Source organism: Dermacentor silvarum, chromosome 1, assembly GCF_013339745.2.
Source record: "Dermacentor silvarum isolate Dsil-2018 chromosome 1, BIME_Dsil_1.4, whole genome shotgun sequence".
Classification (NCBI taxonomy): Eukaryota; Metazoa; Arthropoda; class Arachnida; order Ixodida; family Ixodidae; genus Dermacentor; species Dermacentor silvarum.
The window spans coordinates 352,254,594-352,277,872 of NC_051154.1; the positions used below are offsets into that span (position 1 = coordinate 352,254,594).

Below are 23,279 nucleotides of genomic sequence, written 5' to 3' on the forward strand. Positions count from 1 at the left end.
GATAATATACAGGTTGTTTCAGCGAACACTTTAAAAATTTATTTGAGGTTGCCTGTGGCAGATAGCCCAATTCTAGTTAATGAGCTGGTCTACTCGAAGAGGCGGACATTACTTGCACAAAAAATTGAAATGCATAATCGCCTAATCAACAAAAATTCACTAATTAAGTTTTAACTAACTACCTGATCGCCCATATTGCAATTTAGAAATTGTAGCCGTGGTGTTAGCAAGGTGGATTCACTTGGAATATTCTCGGGATGACACCAGTTTCGAGATATAAATTCCCGAACTTTGCGGAGAAATGCATTGGCGTTCTATATATATATATATATATATATATATATATATTTAAAGGCAGTAGGTAAAAGTGGAAGAAATGCTTTTAAAATGATTAGTATGCATATGTCATGGAGAAAAAAGTTTGCTTCAGAAGTGTGTGTGTGTGTGTGTGTTTGTTATCAGTCATTAAATTTTAATACCCTGCGTGGTACCATGCTAATGACATCAAACTTTAATGCATTAAAGAGTTGTTTCCATAACTACGCTAAGCAGTTGTAAGCTCGGAATCGGGCTATCTTTGTAACGTCACGCTTCACCGCCTCGGAAACGGGCACAAAATAATTTGCATTAGAACCCAAGCACCCCGCGGTTGTGCATTTGGGCACCTTACCCTAACTTTACTGCATAACCGCATTGCATTGTCCGCAAAAAAAAAAAAAAAAAGAATTAGTTGCGCAATAATCATACTATCATATAGTTTACGATCTGGTTCTTACGGTTTGCGTTAACTCCAGCATCAAATAATGAGCTTCATTCTTTCACGATTGAAATAAAACCTGAAAATTACTGTTAAGTGAACTACAGAGGCCTCGACGACGACGATGGTAATAATATTAGCATCCCCATTGGTGGCACATGCCACCAAGCTCGTTATTCAACATTTTTTGACGCATTTATATCTTTAAGTACACTTTTACTTCACGAGCGCCATCAAGCGGAACGTGTAGAAGAGTATTGGCCAGTTTCACGGCCTCCCAGATTTTTTAATGCTCGCGCCCCCATCCTCCCGCGAGCCTGAAGCATACACGCACAGTAAATGGTTCCGTTTAATCTGAACTCTCCGGAGTAAGAAAGAACCGTGGCCTTTGCTGCGTTGTCGAGGGATACGTCTTTGGAAGGGTGGTTCCGAACTCGTGCATCTGACGCGCCGGAGAAGTTCAGGTTCCGCCATGACACCGACAACCCGAACCACCACATTGGTGAGCGAATTTTCTCGCTTGCTGGTGAGGCGCAAGACGTTATACATTTACTGCGCAGTGCTCTGTGGCGTTCAAGCGAAGACCAATGCTTAAGGCATGCGTAAACCTTTGCTCGCACATATGACCGCGGATTAGGTGTAGGTCATGCGAAGGGGTGCATGTCATATTCGAGAGGTTTAGCGCATGCCATTGACTCGGGGCTGCAGCGTGTGTGTGTGTTTTCTTCGTATGCGTGCCCGTGTAGCACGGGTATTAACTTTGTGACCTCAAAATTTGCGTCTGCTGTTGGCCCGAATGGGGACGCCACGAGAGAAGAAAGCATGATGGCGAGAGAGAGAGAGAGGGGGGGGGGGGGGGCACACGAAACGGGGCGGCGCGGCAGAACGTGAGAAGGGTAACGAAAAGGGCGCGGTTGTCGTGAAAACGTCGGGGAAAATAGTTGGCCTAATCGCGTGACCCCTCGTAGGCGGCGCATCGCTGCACGCTCGGGCGAAAATAACGACACAGGTGAAACTGCATGAGGTCGGAAAGTTCAGACTGAAAAAGGAATGTGCTCTTTTGTAGAATCGCCGTTCTTTGCAAGCGCATTCTTTGGCGGATAACGCTCCTTGTCATTTCCAAGCCAATTGATCGGTTTAATGAGATGTGCTTTCAGTGCAGCTTTTAAAGTATAGCACTGAGTTGTTTTGTTTATAACGAGACCCCATATCGCAGCGTTTAATACAGTATATCCAAGACGCGCAAGTGGAGATTGGTATAAGTTTAGTCGTTGGGTCCCGAGGCTACACAGTGGGGTGGTTATAAGAGCGACCGTAGTGTAGAGATCCGGAATGATTTTGACACCCTGAGGTTACTTCACCTAAAGCACGGTACACAAGCCTTTTTTTTGCATTTCGCCCACATCGAAATGCGGCCGCCGCGGTCGAACTCTGGCTCCTTATGGGACACTAACCTGCTCGACTGCACGTATTATAGCATTCCGGCATGTATCTAGGCTGCTATTAAAGAGTTCTTAGCCTGTTCAGGGGAAGTTCTTAAGAGGTAGTTCGTAAGAAATTCTAAGAAGGTTCCCACGTAGGAAGTTCGAAGAATGTTCCTATTTAAGAACATCCTACGCTCCCCGGACCTATTAGATGATCTCTGATATCTACGCGTTCTCTCCCCCTTTGTGTGCGTGTGTTTGCTTTCTTTCTCTGCTATTCTTTCCTACTATATTTCGCCACTTACCTGTCTCTGTCTATGCCTGCCTGCCAGGTATGGGATACAGGAAATCGGAGACGTGAGCAGCCGCGCATGGGGCGCCATCTTGTGTCTGAGAGTCAAGTCAGAGCACGCAGAACTCTTATTGCAGTGACCAAGCATATTCTACTTAGCTGCTGACGTAAGGCGTCGGCAGCAACATACGCAAGCAGCATAATCTTTAACCTAACTAGGGACTACGTTCATATCTCTTCTGTGAGAACTGCGCATACGCAACACTATAAACCGTTTCTGCAGCAGGTTGTGGTTGAATAAACCGTCACAATATCACCTTACCAGCATCGTGTTACTAGAGTTACTCTATATGCTTGTACAGCAACTCTACTTGTTGCTAAAGCCCTTTACGCTTTGCTGCTGCCGCCCACGTCTCCTCTGTTCCGCTATTCCGTAATGGGGTGGATGTACGGACTATCTAAAACTCTCAATTTTTTTTTTCCGTCGCGCATTGCGCTGAAGCGCTGGACTGCTCTCTCTCTATATAGACACCAGGATGTGCATAGGCTTGCAAACGTTGGTACTACGCGCGAGCGACTTCCCTCCCTCCGAATCTTTTACGGCACGCGCAGAGTAGGCGACAGCGCGCCTCGTTTTGACGTCATGAGCGCGCGTTCTCCGCTTCTCGTCGTCGTCGACACCGCTGGCGTGCGCGCTCCCGTTTTACGCGACCTTCTCGTGATCCCCTTTGACGCCTGTTGCGCCTGCCACGAAGTGACAAGCTGCGCTGCTGCTCTTGCTGACGCTAGACATACGTGAAACCGAAAAAAAAAAAAAAAAATGTTCCGCCTGTCATCCGCGCCTTTACAGTGCTCCATGCTACCGATGATTGGGTGATTGGTGAGTTTTAACGTCCAATAACAAGACCGAGTGGCCATGAGAGACGACCTATAGGGGAGAGCTCCGGATTAGTTTTGACTGCCTTGAGTTGTTGCCCGAAGCTCTGTACAGTTGCGAGCGTTCTGCCACTCTCCGTGTCCATTGGCAGTTCCACTAATGCACCGCTCATAGTTTAAGCGCACACATAGGTGTTGCGCATCTGTACAGGGCGACCATTTTTTCTTTACAGAAATTTAAAAAATCGCCTGTGGCAGATAACATAATAGTAATCCTTGAGCTGGATTATTCAGAGAGGCGGGCACTACTTGCACGAGAAATCGAAACGCATATTCAACTAAATAACAAAGTGTAATTAATTAATTTCCTAATTATTTTACGGCACATATGACAATTTACGAATTGTAACTGGTGATCGAGTTTGCAAGGCGTATCCACTTAATGAATTTCTAGAATGACACCAGTTAGGAGATATGCGGCATTAAACTAGCCGTAAAGGTGCACTGTCATTCCACTTATTATTATTATTATTATTATTATTATTATTATTATTATTATTATTATTATTATTATTATTATTATTATTTAACAGAACGCTCTTTTATGCATTGAAGCACAAAAGTAACTAGAACGGCCATGTATTTCGTGTCATCCTGGAAATTCATTGCAAGTCGATATGCATTGCACATTCATCGGCTGCCATTCGTAAATTGAAATATGTGCCGTAAAGTATTTAATTCAAAGGTTAATTCATGTAATTATGTGAATAATTCAATTAAGCGTTTTAATTTCTCGTAGAAGTAATGGCCGCCTCATCGGGTAACATAGCTCAATGGTTATAATTGAACTCTCTGCTGCAGGCAATTCTCGAAAATTTGGTGCAGCGAAAAAAAAAAAAAAAAAACCCTTCAACAGTAGAATCTCGTTAAACGGACCTCGAGGGACTGGAGAAATACGTTGCGATCAACAGGTGTTCCTGTGCACTGAGAAAGATATGCCAGTGTCATATATTCTCTTAACACTGTTTGATATGTTAATCATAAAGGAGTGACTGTAGCAGCTAGTTTGTCTTGTGGTTGGGGCGTGGTCGACGGCTCTGAGTCTTTTCCACCGCTGTTTAAGTATTACTTTCTGGATAGAAGACACGGTGTCGCAAAAAATATTTCAGATCCTGCTGCCGCCTTCTGAAACCAAATCCTGTAGAGCTTACGAGTGTTATTCCGTTTACAGAGAGTTGCGAAAAGTTCGGTCTCGAATAACGAAATATATATATATATATATATATATATATATATATATTTGCATTACCCAAATACAAAACAAACCAATATAGAGGCTGTTGTTCCGGACAGCAATCCCGTTTAAGCGATTTCCCTTTACAGAGATTCTACTGTGTATATACGTATACACTCCTAAAATAATAAACAAATATGTCGTAATAGTTACTACCTAATGTCACACCATTTCCTACCTTGGAAGTATCGCTGCAGTTCGCAGCGATAGAGTTAGTTACAGTATACTGATAAACAACGTAGTCACTGTTACTCATGGGTCTCGGCTACCAATTCCCGAACTTCGTTGGCACAACCGAACTCAGTTCCTATTCTATAACAAGTATATCGGACCCACTCTGGAATACGTCACAGCTGGTCCGATATGTGCAGCAGAGGCGAGAATAATTGTGTCAAGCGGTGCTAACTGCGTTTGGAATTGGGAGCTGAGCCCCGTTAGGTAAAATTGGCTACCCTGTCTAGTTAGTGTCGTTACCAACTGCAGTTATATACTAAGGTAGCAAATGATGTGACACTATAGGTAGTAACTACCACGTCTTTCTTTTTTTTTTTTTTTGAAGATTGTATAGCTCAGTGGATGGAATGTCGCGGGTTCGATCCCGGAATGCGAAAACGCATGTCTATACCTTGCATTACGGGCACCCCTCGTGGTCGAAGTTAACCCGCGGGCCCCCACGTCCCTGTAACCCCCTCTGCAGTTTCGAAACGTAACAATTAAAAAAAAATAAAAGGAAAAAATAAAATAGACTATACATCAGGTATATACATAAGTGTATTCAGTTTACAGAGTTGCGAAAAGTTTGGTTTCCAATAACAAAAGTTTTTTTTTTTTTTACCCAAATACAAAACAAACCAATTTAGAGGGAACAAGAATTCAGGATCACCAGTCAGCCTCTAGAGCCTGTAAATGAGTACGTTTATCTAGGTCAATTACTCACAGGGGATCATGCTGATCATGAGAAATTCACAGAAGAATAAAATTGGGTTGGATTGCATACGGCAGGCATTGGCAAATCCAGACTGGGATCGTACCACTGTCGTTGAAAAGAACAGTGTACAATCATTGCATTCTACCGGTGCTAAGATAAGGGGCAGAAACTTGGAGGTTAACAAAGAAGCTCGAGAACAAGTTAAGGACCGCACAAAGAGCGATGGAACGAAAAATCTTAGGACTAACGTTAAGAGACAGGAAGAGAGCGGTGTGGATCAGAGAACAAACGGGGATAGCCGATATTCTAGTTGACATTAAGAGAAAGAAATGAAGCTGGGCAGCCCATGTAATACGTCGGATGAATAACCGGTGGACCATTAGAGTTACAGAATGGATACCAAGAGAGGGGAAACGCAGTCCAGGACGGCAGAAAACTAGGTGGGGTGATGAAGTTAGGAAATTTGCAGGCGCTATAGTTGGAATCAGCTAGCGCAAGACAGGGTTAATTGGAGATCACAGGGAGCTACCTTCGCCCTGCAGTGGACATAAATATAGGCCGATGATGATGATGATGATAGATAAAGTGAGATACAGCCAATGCAGATGTGCTTATCGGCGATTATCGCGCGGTTTCTAACGCTCGCCGGCTGCAGTGAATCCTATAGCCAGCAAAAAGCTGTCGTCGTCTGGAATTCCCTGTATTTTTATCAATTGGGACACCGCGTCGTCGCTACAACAACCGCGGCATTAATGCGAATTGCGGTCGAAACGAGCGCACTTCGCGTGCACACTCCTGGACGCATCGATCACGAAGTCTGGGCATTGCGTGGCGCCTTGCATGGCGCCTCGCGTGCCAGACCGTCATATGCTGCTCCGCGAACGGATGTGTCGGCGTGTCGTCGCGTGTCGTCGCTGACAGGCTGCGCCGCGCTGCGCTTTCATTTAGCGCATGCATGTACAGACAGTCTAACAACAGCTTTCACTGCAGGCGAAGCCCGAGTGTATTCATTTATTTTAGGTTCGTTCGCTTGCTTGGCTTTCTCGGAAGTGACGATGTGCCGTCTTTGCACCCTCCTTTGCCGAACGCTTGCCCTATATTGCCGACTTCATCGCCTGCTCTCGCAGACTGAGCGGCCAGCCATGAACGTGGCGAAGTAATAATAATTAAAATTGAAGGCTGGGGTTTTACGGGCCGAAATAACGATATGATTGTGAGGCACACCCTAGTGAGGGTAAGGTGCACGTAAATCTAATACACGAGCGGTTTCGCATTACGTCCCCATCGAAATGCGCACGGCCGCCGCAAATAATAATAACACACGTTGAAGAACCCCAGGTGGTCCAAATTATTCCGGAGTCCGCCACTACGGCGTTCCTCATAATGAGGTCGTGGTTTTGGCACGTAATATTCCACAATATATTGCAAAAATCTGCAATAATAATAATAATAATAATAATAATAATAATAATAATAATAATAATAATAATAATAATAATAATAATAATGATGATAATGGCGATGATGATCCAAGTGAATATTGGCCGATTTGGTTCGCGCAATGCGAAAAGCAAGTAAAGCAGATGTCAATTAACCTAGGAAGCCCTGTATTTTGTATAGCACGCTCTGTATACGGCCAATTCTTTTGTTGTGCGGGGGTCCTTGCACACCACCGCGCGCTCCTTGTCGTCGCGTAAAACACGCGGGGCGCGAGAAATTTCGAACCGCGCAACGAAAGCGAGCGGAAAGCTCTTCAGACGTGCGAAACAGGCCTGCGATGCCAAACACCGCGGAACTAAAGAATAGTCTTGCAGGAGACAATTAAGCGCGAACGGGACCGACCCGTTGCGCGGTGATGACATAACCGAGCGTTTCGTCGGCGGCGCGCGTCATTTTGCTTCCTCGTTCCCTCACGCTTGGCCCGTCGCTGCGCGTGGGAGGATTTCGTCGCCTTCATGCACGCCGCGTTTATGCGGATTTTTGCAGCCGTCCCGCCACTTTGCCACCTCGCTGAGGAGTGTGCGAGGACGCTCGCGGCCTGTGCGTATACTGCATACGCACGCACGCACAAACTCTCGTGCAGTTCACGCCTGCGGATATGCGGGGGCTTCCCTTCGTCGTGAAACGACCCCCGTCGCCGTAATGGGACATTCAGCCCCGCACACTTCCAGCCCTCCTCCTGTCGTGTCGATGCACACCGCTCGCGCATGTTTGCAGGGCTGGGAGAGAGAGCTCCTGCGTGTCGTCCTCTGTCGCGGCGTCGTGGCCTGGCCTTCGCGGACTTCTTTTTCGCCGGGTCGCCGCCGCCGCTTGCGCTGTGTGCATGTGCGTGCGTGCGCGTGCATGCATTTGGACGGTGCCGACGACGACAGTGATTATGTGCGGCGGGAGGAGGAAGAGAAACCTCTCAAAGTCACGCGGCGCCCGCTCACTTCGTGGCCCCGTTATATTGCTTGTCGCCTGGTCGCATTTGCGGAGAATCGCTACAGGTGACCGGTGTAGAGTCGCGAGCGGTGCTGGTGGAGGATTCTGTTCGCTTGATGGCGTTTTACCAGCAAAATCGAAAGGGGTGACTGACGGTATCTGGACCCTGTTTTGATGGATGGGATGGGATGGGCTTGATGGATGGGTGAGATGAGGTGGGATGGAGGATATGGATGGGATGGATGGATGGGGTGGGGTTGGGTGGGATGGGATGGAGGGATTAAACCGTCATTATAACGAAGGTTATTTTTACAGCTTTTATCGGTAACCACCTCCGTCAGATTGATGGAAAATGAAGTATCATTGACATTCTTGACAAAGTAATCAGGACAGGAAATTGCCTTCGGTATAAGCGCTGCATTGATAAAAGCGGAGGTACTATATGAGAGTCTTAGTAACGCGGGATGTACACTCCAACATTGCGGGAGCTCGTAAGTCATATTATTGAAATAAAAGCAGCATTCGACGTGAAAGTGGCGAGATTCTGCTCACGCCCACGAGCGGCTAGCTGCCTCGTCTGTCGGTTGTGACCACGTGACACAGTCTCAGTGAGCTCCGGCCACGTGGCGGAGTGGCCTTTGCAGCGCACTTTGCCTCGGCGGGTGGCTGGTACGAAGAAACGCAAAGGGCGGCTGCACCCAGCGCTCCCGTGCGGATTTCCTGCTTCGCACTTAGTTCTGTATAAGCGGCATCTGGTGCTACTTCACTTCCAATAATCCGCTCGTAAATGCACGAACTGCGGTCGGGGCAACAAAACACGTTGAATGATGCGATATTTCGACTAAAGCGATTGCGTCATAGCGAGGTTGATCGATTTATCCATTCATATTTTGCATGGAAACAAAACTAGCACTATAAGAGACGAATACAAGACTATTTTAGTGCTTTCTTTTTTCGCTGTATATATATATATATATATATATATATATATATATATATATATATATATATATATATATATGAATATGTACCCACTCACCCAATTACGTTACTGTGAACGATTGATTGCTGGATTAAGAAACTCGCGGGCTATGATGTAGTGCAGGCCTGCAAGGCTCTGGGCTAATTTCAGCCGCTTGGGATTTCTATTAACGGGACTGTAAATAGGGACATTAAGCTGGGTCGGGAAATTACAGTTTTGAAAGACCAAGAACGTCGGTCGTGCTGTGCGCGGAGGGTCGGTAAAGCCAGATAAAGACGTGAACAAGGAAAAGCGGTTGACGACTCTCACCCTGAAGTTCTCACTCCAGCTCGAGCTCCGTGACTTAATCGATTTTGACAGCGTCTGCTTCGTTGTTTCGGCACGCTTGCGATATCGTCTTGTGCATACCACCTGCTTCAAATGGGAAGAGCCATTAAAAAAGAAGTTAAGGCTGTGCAGTGGAGAGAGTGTCCTTTTTCTTTCTTCGGAAGTGCATTGCTAGCGGCTTTAGTAAAGCACGGGAGTACTGAACAAACACACTGTGCCGTCAAGAAAAAAAAGAAAAAGGAACAAAAAAGGAGCAACCCTAGATAATTTTAGATTTGAACTCTCATTACTAAGCATTAGAGTTGTGCTATCTGCCATAGGCATATGTTGAAATTCTTTGTAATCTTACAAAAAAAAAAAAAAAAAAGTTGGTATAATCGCCACGGCCTTGTTGTCTGCAAAAATCACTAGAGGGAAGTTTGGCGCTAGAGTCTGCGGGAGCTACGAGCCTGGCGATTCCGCCAGCCTGGGAATAATGGGCAAGCACGTGGATTTGCCTAAACATCGTCCTTCAAGCTTTAGCCGGCTTTGTGTTTTTGCAACTTATCACTTTCAACAGAATGTTGTGTTACAAGTGCAACAATTCGCATTGATTCACAATCAGTCTCTACACGCGTGTGTGGAGACTGATTGCCTTGCTGGGCTCAGAAAACTCGAGTGCTGCTTGAAAATTGAGGCAGATAGAGCGCGCAATAAATAACGCGGCAAGCCACCATACAGGAAGATTAGACAAATCCACGTAATAACTCTACGTGAAGCGATTCTCCACGATTTTTCGCTCGAAAAGTCGGCCCAACACGTGACCTCTTAGACTCTCAGTATTGGCTGAGAACGTTTGGCTCCCGGTGGTTTTTAATCGATGCGCACTTGTTCGGCTGACCTGCTTGCAGAGCGGTAACAATAAAACCTACCGTCCGCTCTGACGTAACGATCACGTGCTGGTCAGACCCTCTTATATCATGTCGCGAAATGCTCCCTGCTAGTTATTTCCTCCATTTATTCGGAACCACCCTTTTCTGGACATTGCCAAATTCTGCCATATTATCGAATTCGCCCTCTGTCAGCTCTGATTCGCCCAGAGGGCTACTACGGTTTCTGATTGGCTCAAAATGCCGCCATGACAGAGTATATTGACAATGTCTAGACTAGCACCACATCATTCTCAGGATATCTGAACGATCGTAGCACCAGAGCTCCATCGAGTAAATTTTGTAGGAAACTCTATGGCTTTGACGGGTTGCAATCGCAGAGCCGCAGTCTCTGACTTTTGTTCTGTGGTGTTGTGCGGTGCAGCTGGCTTGCATGCATGTCTTTGTATATTTCTGCTTATATGAAACCCATTCAGTGCGGGGACAAAACAGAGCAAGGCGTAATTTTCGGCGCTGCGGTCTGGTGCACCGCGTAACTGCAGTTTTTATTTGTCTCGTTTGTCCGTCAGTTTTTTTCTTCCTTCCTTTTTTTTTTTTTTTGTGCTGCGCACACATGGCAAGCAGTCTTACGGTGGGTGCGAGTGTCTAGCAATTTGAAAGTTTAGCTATCCGGGCACGTTCTCGCTCGGCTTGAGACTTGCGACTGCATTTTTTGAGGTGTCACGTACAAGACAACCGCAGCGTCACGGAATAACGCTTGGCCGAGCCGCGCGGACTCGCAAGGAAGCAGACAGGAGTTAAACCGGAGCTGTTTCTTTTCTTTTTGTCCTCAGCCGGTACGACACCGGAAGCTGCCCGCGGTGTGACGTGAACGCGGGTGGTTGAAATCTGCACTGTAGCTGCTCGGGGCGTTCGTTTCGCCTGAGCGACGCGCTGTATACGGAACGGGTTTGCGGATAAGGTCGTCGTCGTCACCCGGCTGCGAGACCAGTCTCGACTAGTCACCGCAGCGGGGTGTGCAAACGACTTGTTGTCTATCACGGGGACCCTTCGGATCCAGGCGACGCTGTCGTTGAACTGTCACGTGGACACCGTACGGCTGTCGTACGAGGCTCCTGTTGGCAGGTTCAAGAATGGTAGGCGTTGTGTGTACATTTCACGGTCTTTGTGTAGGGACCGAGGCTAAGCGTCTTCGATCCTTTTGCGTCAATTGAAGATACTGAATAACGCTTAGGCGTGAGGCTGAGGACCTATACACATCGTGACTGCTTATATAGGAAGCGTTTAGGCTTCAGATACGCAGTACATGTTGCTGCCGGGGTCACGTCCGCACTTGACTGTATGTCGACAGCGTGAATCGAATGCACGCGAAGCGAGTGTACGAAACACACTAAATGTCATTGTGCACATGTATAACGCTTTCCTATTTTACTATAGGCATCTATCATTGCATGTACAGCGTTCGATGAACATAAACTGCATGACTGTCCTCATGGGTGGTGACGCATACCGACAGTTGGGGAAGGTAAACAAAAAATCGGTTGTTAATAACGGAGCAGATATAAGTCTTCAAATTTGTCTTCGTGCGTTTGTTTCTGTAGTCTCTGCTGTGACGGCTGCGTACTGTAACTATATACCAGCTTTTCCACGTCGCATGTATATCTGGCATTGTTGTTACTTAAGCTGATGATTAGCGGTACGACGGAAATTGTCACCAAATACACTAACAGTGCGGAAAGCCGAAAGCGTTTAATCGTTACCGATGTAGCAGCAGCAGCAGTGCACGGCGTACAGCGATGTCTCTCGGCATTTGTTGCTCTGTGGTCGTTGATGTTGCCGCTATGCCGTCGCCGTGACGAGACGTTTCTTTAGTGTAAGCGTCACATTTGGCACTGGCTTCCCCGGGCGCCTTGCACGAAGAACTGTCGGAACAAGGGACTGCTAAAATAAAATAAAATTCCGAGGTTTTTTTACGTGCCAATATCACGATGTGATGATAAGGCACGCCGATTAGTGGGTGGCTCCGGATTGATTTCGACCACCTGGCGCTCTTTAACGCGCAGCCAACGGTATACACGCGAGCGTTTTTGCGTACCGCCCCCATCGGAATGCGGTCACGGCGGCCGGTATTGAAACTTCGAGCTCATCAGCGCAACGCCGTATCCACTGGGCTACCGCGGTCCGTGTGAGCAGTTAGAGACGAGAAGTCGAACTTAGGCGCGGTCATGAGTGTACGACGAGGTAATGTGAAATGAAGAAAAAGCTGAATACTGCTGAGGGCAGCTGTATACGTAGAACACGGTGTTGGGCTATAAGCAGAGCAGGGGAGCGCCTTGGTGGCGGAATGCAGTCTATGTAGGCGCGCTCGGCTTTCACTTTAACTGTGGCGGCGGGATGGTTGTCTGTCCAACCTCGAGGTAATGCCGGCAAGCGACAGGCTCGAGTGTTCCTGTATACTACTACCGTACGGGGTAATCTTTTTTAAGTTTTACGGAATTAAAAAAAATCACCTGTGACACATAGCATAATTCTTGTACTTGAGCTGTATTATTCGAAGAGGCGGACATATATGCTAGCATGAGAGATCGAAACAAGTCGAACTAATTAACGAAAATTCACTAATTAACACCCTAATTAATTATTTCATGGTACTTATTGCAATTTAGAATTATCGCAGGTAAGTTTACAAGAGGATGTATCCTCTTGAATTGTGGAAACTGGCAAACACGCGATGTCTTGACATTTATCCTGCGATGGGCTAATGTGTAGCTTAATATACTGTTCTGAAAAGTCAATTACATAATAAACAAAAGAAAAATCTTAGCCTGCCTTGAACTCTTGTTGAGCTCTACCAATCTACTCCAAAAACGGACATCCTGCTCCAAACCTGCTCCAAAGTGGCAAATTTGCTGCCCCCAGAGCTGCGCGAAAACTTCCACCCCCGTCTGTAGCCGACATATCCACACATGCGGCAGGAAAATCAAGTGGTGTGGCTTGAAGTATGCCACCTCTCGCCATTCATGCTCGGTCGACAGTCGTCCCGGCCGGGATCGCGGACCGATGTTAGAAGAACCACGTCGCCTTACGAAACGAATCCTGCATAAACCCTGTACTTAAGCTCAGCCCAGTAGGCCCTGTTCTTACTGTATAGTCGGCAGCCAAATAACTGCATGCAGGCTGGAATCACCTGCTATTTTTGCAGCAATATGGAAGCCGGATGATGTGTCCTTTCCCATGGGAATGCAATCGCGCTTGGCCCTTGCCGTTATTTGAAATGCACAGTGCGTAGCGCTGACCATGACCGAACTGGGCTCTCTATACGCGTGCAAGCGCTTGCAGAGAGTCCAGTCAACTTGTCCTAGGTGGCGTTGGTCCAGTCCGGGCGTGCGCGGACGCGCTTGCGTAGAATGGCAGTGAAGGAGGGCCTTCATTTGGGTGGAAATGCATGATTGTACTAAAGGGAGCCCACTGTGGAACATTGAAGGTCAACTGAAGGAACGTCCTTACGGAAAGGGTTTGTCTTCGTCCGACGTTGAAACTGCGTGAATTCAGGGGTCTTTATTTTTTATTGGGATTGTTCTTCCGGTATGCAGATTCATCGTCTAGCTTCCCATAGAGTGGCATAATATTGTATCGTATTACGGGAACGTCATCCGTCCAAAGGCTTCGCCTCGGAGCTTCAGAGCAACGCGAATTGCTCTTCTCAACTGAGATGCCGTACTGACATGACATTTGCGAGTTGTCAACTTTCCTTTTGCGAATAATGAAGGTACAACCCCGAAAACCCTAGAAGGGAAGTACTGGCAAGCTTCAGAGATCGAGTGCTAAATAATTTACAAATAGCTGTTTCTACGAACCAGTTTCGTTATACCACGAATTCGATCAGTCATGATGTCATGAAACGTTGGCCCGCTCCGTTACTGTGATCGCCGCAGCTGCCACACGCGACTGCAGCCGGAAAAAAATTGCGGAGCACGCTTGTTTATTATTTCATATATATAAGCAACGTCACTGTGCTAGTCTTATTGCTACATGGCGTCAGCAAACCGCTCTGTGTCATGGCGTCGTGATCATGCCGGTGCCGCCAGGTCGGCCATTTCGAGAGGATCTTTAGCATTAAAGTAAAATATCTTGTTTCCCAACCTTCATAACTCTGTAAGCGGCAAGTGGGCCAGTTGTCATCCTTTATATGTGCGACAGGCGCGCGGTAGCTTCTATACAACTTTGAAAATATCTAAACACTCCTTTAACCGCAAGTTACCAAACTACAACTACCTCTGGAAGACCGCTGGCCACGTGTTTACCAGCTGTGTTGGATCGGCAACCAGCGGCTTCTTGGCCGGGCTCTTTTCGTACGCGCTCTGCTCCCAAGTCTCGTGGTTGAAGCTCCATCGGGCCGCTATAACGACGGAGCCCGACCGTCGCTCGATGCGAGCGCGCGCAACGCGGACGTCGGCGTGAGACGAGCTGACCTGCATTTGTTCGTCGGTCGTGCGGGGCTGGGCCCTCTCTTTGTCTTGGGAGGGTGTGAAACAATGGCGCTGCCCCCGTAGCTTCGAGGAAAGAATAATCGCCCAGGCACGACGACGGTTTCCTCTGCGGTTTGCGTTCGTGCGCGCGCGCGCGAGGCCAAGGTGAACAGTATATACGCATGAGCGCCCTGCATGCAGGCGCGCCCTTGTAGAGCGGAGAGTGGATGCAGTATATGTACTGCTTTTGTGCGTCACGTTTCTCGATCTCCCGCCGTCGGGACCAGCTGTCGGAGTCCGCGACCTTGGGATCGGTATCGCTGTGGGAGGGAGGAGGGGTGCACGGGAGAGCCCACCGAAGTCGTACGCGAGTCTCCGCATGGACCCGCTACGCATCGCCGCAGACAGAACATCGTACAGGACGCGGTTACCGACGTGTATCAAGCCCAGTGCCCGTTAGGGTTATTTTCCTTCGGACATAATAAGGCGGGGAGTGCAACGTGTTCAGCGGCTACAGCGCCTCTCCCAACTGCGTCGACATACGCAGCATGTTGTGGTCGCCGCGTACGCGGGTGTTTCGGAAGCACCGTGCCGGCCGGCCCACGCCGAGTGATGCGTGAAACGAAATGCCTGTACGGCCATGCAGAAAACAGAATTGCCTATAACCATGTTAAACAGAAGACCCGCGTGCGGTCCCAAATTGGGGCTGCTTCGGACCGGGCCACTGTGCATGCATGGTGCCACAGCTCCGAATGCCGTCCTGCGGAACGGAGCCGAGAAGTGCTTCCATTCGTCATCGTGACTGACCGTCGCTCGACTGCTGACGTTATATGGTGCGGACGGCGAACGCAATTAGCGTCTGCACCCCGTTACGCGTGGAGGTTATGCAGTCGCTTCACAGCGTCGCGCTCCTTGGCAGTTTCTGACCGCCCTCCTTGACGAGAACTTGTTGAGTTATAGTAGCAGCAGCAGTGCCTTTAGCAGTTGCGTGGCGTCGCCGTATATGTGCTCACCGCTTCCGCTGCCTGACCTCGCCGCATGTCGAGGCGTACCGACGCAAATTACGCGCTGCCCCAATGCCTGAATCCGTAGTCGCGTGAGAGCGCATTTGTTTTGAGCGAGAACAATCGTGCGAATCGAGAGGCTCGATTTTTATTGACAACCACACGAAGCCAACAGACAATGGAGCCAATGAAAGCAAAAGGGAACTAACTTTATTGTTATTTAAATGTATAATTAATTACGAAAGAAGGTTAGATTAGCTATAAGCTTCATATTCTTACCAAAGGAAAAGGGGAAATAGAAGTGCAAGAAAAGACAACGTGGCGCCCGTGCATAACCGGCAACCTCTGCATGGGGCGTGCGTTGCTCTGCCTTCTCGATCGTCTTCGTAACGGTCGAACAGCGGCGACCGCAGTCACGCTAAAGCTTCGGTTTGCCGCGGGTTGATGAAAGTTTCAGACCGTTGGCCCGTGCAGCACCTGCGGCGGCAGCTGGTGAAACAAATGTAATGCCTCACTGTTGTTGGGTTTTACACACAGTGAAGCTTTTTGCACTGAGGCGGCTTACCACGGCTGGATTTCGAGGGGTTTCAAGTTTCGAGGGGTTTCAAGTAACGCTGTACAAGTGTGCAGTCGAACCTCGATATAACGAACGCTGATGTGCAATAAATGATCTAATACGACGAATTAAATATAAGATTTGACTGTGCTTCATTTCACTGAGTTTGTTGTAACGAAACCAAAGGGCAGACGCGGTAATGGTTATCGTGTACCAGATTTTTTGTTTGAACGCCTGCAGCTCAGAATGCGTAAGCGAATAACAAGATATCTGAACGCAGAAATAACCCGTACTGCATTCGTCAGTGCATTGTGTGCTTGCACCGTCTTTGAACAGCGAAATGAGCTCATCCGGAGCAAGGGATTGTGGAACGAAGCGACGTCTCGAAAAAATGCACGCGTTTGTAAGGGCTGCAGTTTCGCGGAAACGGTCGGCAGGAGCAGTTCTCGTGTGCACTTTTAAGGCGAAGCTTCCTTCTTTGCCTACCAGTCCATGATCACGCCTGGGCCGGTCGGTCGGTCGCTGGTCGGGTTCTCACTCGCATTCAAGCGCGTCCGGCGGTGGGATTCAAACCTCGGCCCCCCAAAGCAGCAGCGCGATGCTAAGCATTAGGCCACAGTCCAACCTACAGTTCTCCCGTGATGTATATATAGTGCGCACATGGCATCGTTGCATCCGCTTGAGTGGGATTGTAATATGCATGCTTATAAATACGTGATCATGTTTTCAATAAATCATTTGTTGAAGTTAGCGCTTGTGTGTGTGTCTTCAGACATAAGTCCCGCGAAACTGGCCTTCGTGCTTACATTTAATCTTAAAGGTTACGTCGCGTGGTAACCGAAGCGAAAAAAAAAAAAAAAAGAAAACTGTGCACTTGAGGAAGTGACCGCTTCTGGAACACATGCAGCGACGCTGCAATGAACATTCTTCGTGTAGAGGACGGGCCGCGTCGCCCTGCAGGTGGCGGAATTTTCGCTGTGCGGAGTTCTATTACGCGTTTCTACACCGCGCGTTTCAGAGAGGGACCTCTCCGCGAAGGATGTGGCGCTCTAACGGCACGTTTCGTCACTGCTGCAGACTGTTGTGCTGGCGGGGTGTAAGTATGCAGCTGGCTACCGAAACAGTTGGCACGGCGGCTTCCGCCGTCTGTATAGTACATGGTACACGCCGTGCGTGGCCCGCCGCGAGAGTGCATTGCGGGATTCGTGCGTGCTGCGCGTGATAGAGCGCTTCTTGCGAGTCTCTGCAGTAGCGGGGGGGGGGGGGGGGGGTGCAAATGGTTCGCTCCTCCGCGTCCTTTCGCATGCACGCGTTGCGTGTTCCGAAGCCTCGTCGTGTTACACGAGAGGCGCGTTTGTCTCTCGAGGGCGTTATTGTTCGAAGGGGGCCGCGATGCGCGCTATTGAAACGGAGTCGGAAGCCGCTTCGTGTGGCGGTTGAGAAGCGGCGAGTCGGCGTCGCGCTAAAGTGTTTTCTTCGCGTCCGCCCGCGTGGTCGTTCCTCCCACCCCGGAAGCCGCGCGCGATAGCGCCGGGCCGTCCCATTGAACCCTTTACGACGGCACGCTCCGCCGGCTGCAGCGTGCGAGCGCCGCTTTCGTGCGCCGCTGTACGGCTGGCTGCAAAAGTTTACGGAACGCGTTAGCCTGAAAAGAGAGAGAGAGAGAGAGAAATAAACTGACGTTTCCTGCGGACTCGGCCCGAAGGCCGCAGTTTATTTGACCAAACGTTCAACTCTCCGTGGTGTGGCTCACTCGCCATGGCGAGGCCTGCTGCTGAGCACGAGGTCTGTGCTGAGCAGCAGCGCAGGTAGTGCCACCTTGTGACGCGGATGTCAACTAGAGCACAGACAAATTAAGCGACTGTGTACGTTCTACCTATCTGCTGATGTAGAGGCGTCGGCAACGTATAGTGCGCTTAATTTTCTTTTTCCCCTTCTTCGAGAACAATGCCCCTCAACAGCTTTTATAAGGCTTTGTGATTGAAGAAAGTGTGACAGGGTGGCGCTAACCGCGTTGCTGCTGCCGTCGACGTTCACGGACAGGCTGCGACCATCTAATTAATGAAAAAGAAAAAATAATAATACAAGCTATTAAGGGACAATGATACTACTAATACTAATAATAAGCAGATGTTGCAGCGAGACAGCCAGTGGCGCACCGACCGGGGGGGGGGGGGATTCGGGGGTTGTAACCTCCCCCCCCCCCCCCCCCCGCCCTGAGGCCGACTTAACCCCCCTTTTTGTTTAACCCCTTTTCTTTCCGTATGCATTTGAGTGCTGCAACTAAGATGTAAGACGTGCAATCGTCTGCACACTCGCAAAAAGCGCATTTTTTTGAAAATTTCCCATGAAGAAATCGAAATTAGTGCTGTTAAGATGGTATTGGCAAACTGTCAACCCCCCCCCCCCCCCCTGGCAGAAATCCTGGGTGCGCTACTGGAGACAGCATTGTGATATTGTTGATGGCCGAGATTCAAGGAGTCGTGGACATATATATATATATATATATTGTGATAATCGCCGTAATCGTTTTGATTTGATTACTGATTAAGATTTACGCAATATTAAGAACATGTTATAACTGTAAGTCAGCTATGGAACCCTCAAGGCATAGTGTATTTGTTAAAAGTCCGGCACGACCTGAGAAACAAGAATTACGGATTACTAGCTGTCTATAAAAACCACGCAAAGAAGCCGTTGTCTATTCGTGTGAGATGTACGGAAGGTAACGTTTATTTTGTAATCACTGATGATTACGTTTCAAAGTAAAAAAAATTGCAACTCCGACGAAGGGTGGCGTTGCTAATTGATACCGAGCACCGCATGTCGGCCTGCACCGCCGTACGAAAGGTTAACAGCTTTTGCTATTTGAGAGCGAACGAGGTGTTAGCCGAGGGGAATCCGTTTCCTCCGATAAATGCGCCTTTTACACAAGCACTTGACAGCACGTTTGTGCTGCTTACTATGTGTGTTGGCACCATAAATTACGATGTGTATACAGACTGCTCATTTACCGGCATGCCTCCATCTGGCAAGTGTTTCAGGTTTATTACGCCGAGCAATCCGGCCGGCCACACGCAGAAATGACTTTTCACTGTCGCGCCGTAGCGTTCGAGTGCTTGAAAGGGCCGACTGTCCCCGTAGCAGCGCGTCATTTCACCGCTGTGAATGTGGATTATCAGCGAAGCAATTTAGCACACGACATAGAGGTGACACAGAATTGAGATCAAAGGTATGAGCAAATTTTATTTCTCTTGAGCGGTGACGGTGGTCATACCGAAGAAAGACACACGCACACACACTTTTATTTTACCCACCGTGGTTGCTCAGTGGCTGTTGGGCTGCTGAGCACGAGGTCGCGGGATCGAATCCCGGCCACGACGGCTGCATTTCGATGGGGGCGAAATGCGAAAACACCCGTGTACTTAGACTAGGTGCACGTTAAAGAACCCTAGGTGGTCGACATTATTCCGGAGTCCCCCAATACGGCGTGCCTCCAAATCATATCGTGGTTTTGGCACATACAGCCCCATGATAAAAAAAAAAAAACTTTTATCTTGATCGGCTGCGTACATTTGCGTGGAAGACTACTGCCACCTCGGGGAGCCGTAGCAAACTAGACACGCGCGACGCGACCTGCACGCCGGGAGAGCGGAAGGAAACTAGGCACGCAAGCGCTTGGAACGACGACAAAGAGAGGGCTGTGCGAGCGTGCATATGACCGATGCGGGTCGCACAGCGACAAATTTTTGCGAAACCCTTATCTACCTGAGAGTCTACTGATCTTGAAAATGGTGCTTATTGATGACTAGTCTACTGAAAATGCATATCCATGTGATGAGAGGTATAAGCTTTTGCAGAGAATGAATCGATTTAGCATCAAATTCGGGAGCTGAGTTTCTGCACATGCAGATTTGTTAACGGACACGAAAAATGCAAGGAACCCTAGCCATAAACAGCTTCGCTGTAAAGCTGTAAAAAAAAAAAGAAAAAGAAAAAAAAAGCGTTAGACTCCGGTCACGCCACGGGGATTGTCGCGGGAGCTACGAGGCGGCGTCACCACCGGTCTTGTGCTTTCACGTTGTTTTCTGACATCCGAAGCCTCTGCTCTCGATAAAAAATCACCCTTTTGTAACTCCGTGAGCCTCAGTCCAGAGGCGCGCGCCGAGTATAGTTCTTGACAAAACGGTATGCCGTGTCGCTGTCTGCAAATTCGTGCGCCGAAGGAAGGAAGCGCGACGTGGCAGGTGCACATGCACTATCTGCACAGTATAATATATACTCCCAATGCAGATTGACAATGGCGGCCCTCGGCGCTGCGCTGGCTTTACGATCTCCGCCGCGCGGTTCTGATGATGGACGGGGTCATCGCCGCTATATCTCTTGCGCCATGCTCCGCTTGCGAAGAAAGGTTTGCGCTGTGGATGCTCCCTCCCTCCCTCGCGCGTGCTTGCATGCAACACCGCGCCGCGCGTGCTTTTCGAAAACCTCCTCGCGCAAATCGCCGCCGTACTGCGCGGAAACGCGCGATCTTCAGTGCGTCAAACGGTCTTCGGCGGTCTTCCTCCCTCGAGCTGTGCACGCTGTGGGTGCGGAACTCGGGGGGGATGTGGGTCGTGCCGCTCGCGCGGCTTGCGTGTGGCCGACCGTGCATTGTTCTTTCCGCTCCGAGATGAACGCCTGTGCTCCTTGTGAAGGGCGGCCCTTTGTCTGTGGCCCATGCGAGCTTCTCCTAGGCTTCCCGTTGGTGGTGTCGCAGTAGTTAAGTACCTTGTCGGATCTTGGATGCGTTGCGAGCTTGGTGTCCAACTTGGTGATTCCGCAACTGCGGCGGAGATGAGCGTCTTCCTCCTTCCCATTTTTTTTTTTTGCTCGTTGATTTTTCCATGGCCGTTTTCTGTGTTTTGATAGGAATTTTCATACATCGTGCCACTTGTCGGGATTGCGGGAGAGCAGAAAACCAACAACAAACTGCTTCACTTATGCATAACCTCCGCAGTTAAATGACTGCTGTATAATCTGCGTTTAGACTCCTATCCTCGCTGCACACATATAAAAGCCCGCGCGCCTAAGTATGAAATTCTAGCGTGCGAATTTTGGCATTGTGATAAAGTGTGTTTCAGCATGGCCTGTGTTTTGTAACGTTTCATTTCATTTTTCATTTTTTTCTAATCCCGCGGCATGCCGAGTGGCCAATCTAGCGATAACGGTGGCGTCACTTCGGAAATTACGATCAAGGGTGAAATGATTGTAAAATGAAATGGAACGTTAGAAAACGCGGCTCTGGCCAGATGTTTCCAGGGTTTCAGTGTGCGGCTGCTAGAGGTTATATCTATGCGGTATAGAGAAGGCTTCTGTGGATAGCATATGCGAGGATACATAGCTTGTATCCTGTGTGGATATGTATCCTGGGATACATATCCACACATAATATCAGCATCGCTTCACAAGAATTACTGCTGTCCAGTATTTTTAAAATTTAGTTTGTTCACTGAATGAACCATTATTGCTGCTGCCTGTATGGTCCTTATGTCTCCTCAAGTTCTCTCTGACAGCTTTTTTGCCTGGAAGTCGACCCCCAAAGTATGCATTGAATATAAAGGGGTTCTGTTTGGCTTAGTATACCTTAACTACAATATAGGCATCCTATTTTTACAACGCGAAAACCACATTGCTTTCTTCATGCCTATTCCCACCCGCTTTTCCCCGGTATATTTGCAACCTCGCTTGAACTTATGAGCATATCGCTTTAGAGGTTTATTTTTTTTCTTCTGTGCCATGATTCTGTATACTTTGTACAGTACAGCTTCGCGCAATCACCCTGAAGCCGTTATTCCCGACACTGTTACTTTATCATCTAGCTTTTACGTCAGCATATGTATAGTACTACTGTAGTGGTGCACCAATTGGGCTAGTTGGTTGAAGTTAATACTGTAAAGATTTTAACTGCGCTAAAAACAGGGACAAAGGAGGACGAAAAAGACACGTGGTGTCTTTTTCGTCCTCCTTTGTCCCTGTTTCTAGCGCAGTTAAAATCTTTCCAATATGTAGTACTACTAGTACTATGTGTTTTATTTCTGCCGCATTTTCGGCCGTACCAGTGGTACAGAAGAACACGGTTATCATCGGCCTTGCACTTACGTCGTTTTGCTGGACTGTTAGATTTACCGCGCGACCCAGATGCTTTTCCGTACGGTAATACGATACGGCTAAAACTGCGTGACGTGCATGCCGCGGGCTCGCGCGTGTCTGCCGGCGGCTGTCTGCGACAGTTTTAATTCTTCTCCTGCCATGTTTTAAATGCGATGGATATGTGGCGACATTGGATTCACCTCTTTCTTAATTCTCGGTGCTCCGTGCAGGCCTGGCCCTGGTCCTGGTGTGGGACCTGGCGTGCGCGGCGTCGCAGGTCTTCCTGGACGGATCCACGCGCCTCCTGCTGAACGACTCGCAGCCCATACTGAGCGCAGTCACCAGCCTCACCTTCCGGACGTGCAGCAATGGAACGATACTCCGGCAGAGCTTCGGCAACGACTCCATCTCACTAACCGTGCGCTCTGACGGCCCGCTCGAGCTCAGCTGGTCCGTCAAAGGGGTCAAGGATTCCGTCACGGTTCGTGCAGTGCAGACTGTTCTAGTTCTGTGGGCGCGACTATCCTCCGCCCGGTAGCCATCTGAATACCGTTGCATGCAGCCGCATCCATGTGCTCTTCATTGTTAACCCTCCGCGATAGCTCAGTGGCTTATGGCGTTGCGCTGCTGAGGTCGAAATCGTGGGTTCGATCCGGGCCATGGCGGGCGCATTGCGATGGAGGCGGAATGCAAAAATGCTCACATTTTTAGTTTGACGTGCTCGTTAAAGAACCCCAGCTGTTCAAAGGGGCCCCGAACCACCCGTCGGGCTTGGTGAAATAACATAGCCCGCGGACAGCATACGCTGTTGTGAACATCTCAGCCAAGTTCTGCTGTCGTACGCGGTCCGTGGAGCTTGCAAGCGGAGCGCGAAGTCACCTTTCTCTCAAACGCTCTCGTTTCAAAAAGCCCATGATCCTCACTCTTTTCTGTGTGCCTTATTTC

The 23,279-nt window shown here is 48.7% G+C and overlaps 1 protein-coding gene across 2 annotated transcripts in view; it reads left to right on the forward strand.

Annotated features, from left to right (window-relative positions):
* The window catches only part of LOC119437422 (protein crumbs), a 216,164-nt gene that overhangs the window by 63,270 nt on the left and 129,615 nt on the right, over positions 1 to 23,279 (forward strand). For both annotated transcript variants that reach the window (XM_049660519.1, XM_037704451.2), the window contains exon 2: positions 22,565 to 22,815. In XM_049660519.1, the coding sequence (XP_049516476.1) occupies positions 22,565 to 22,815 (251 nt within the window). The remainder of the gene's footprint in view (positions 1 to 22,564; positions 22,816 to 23,279) is intronic.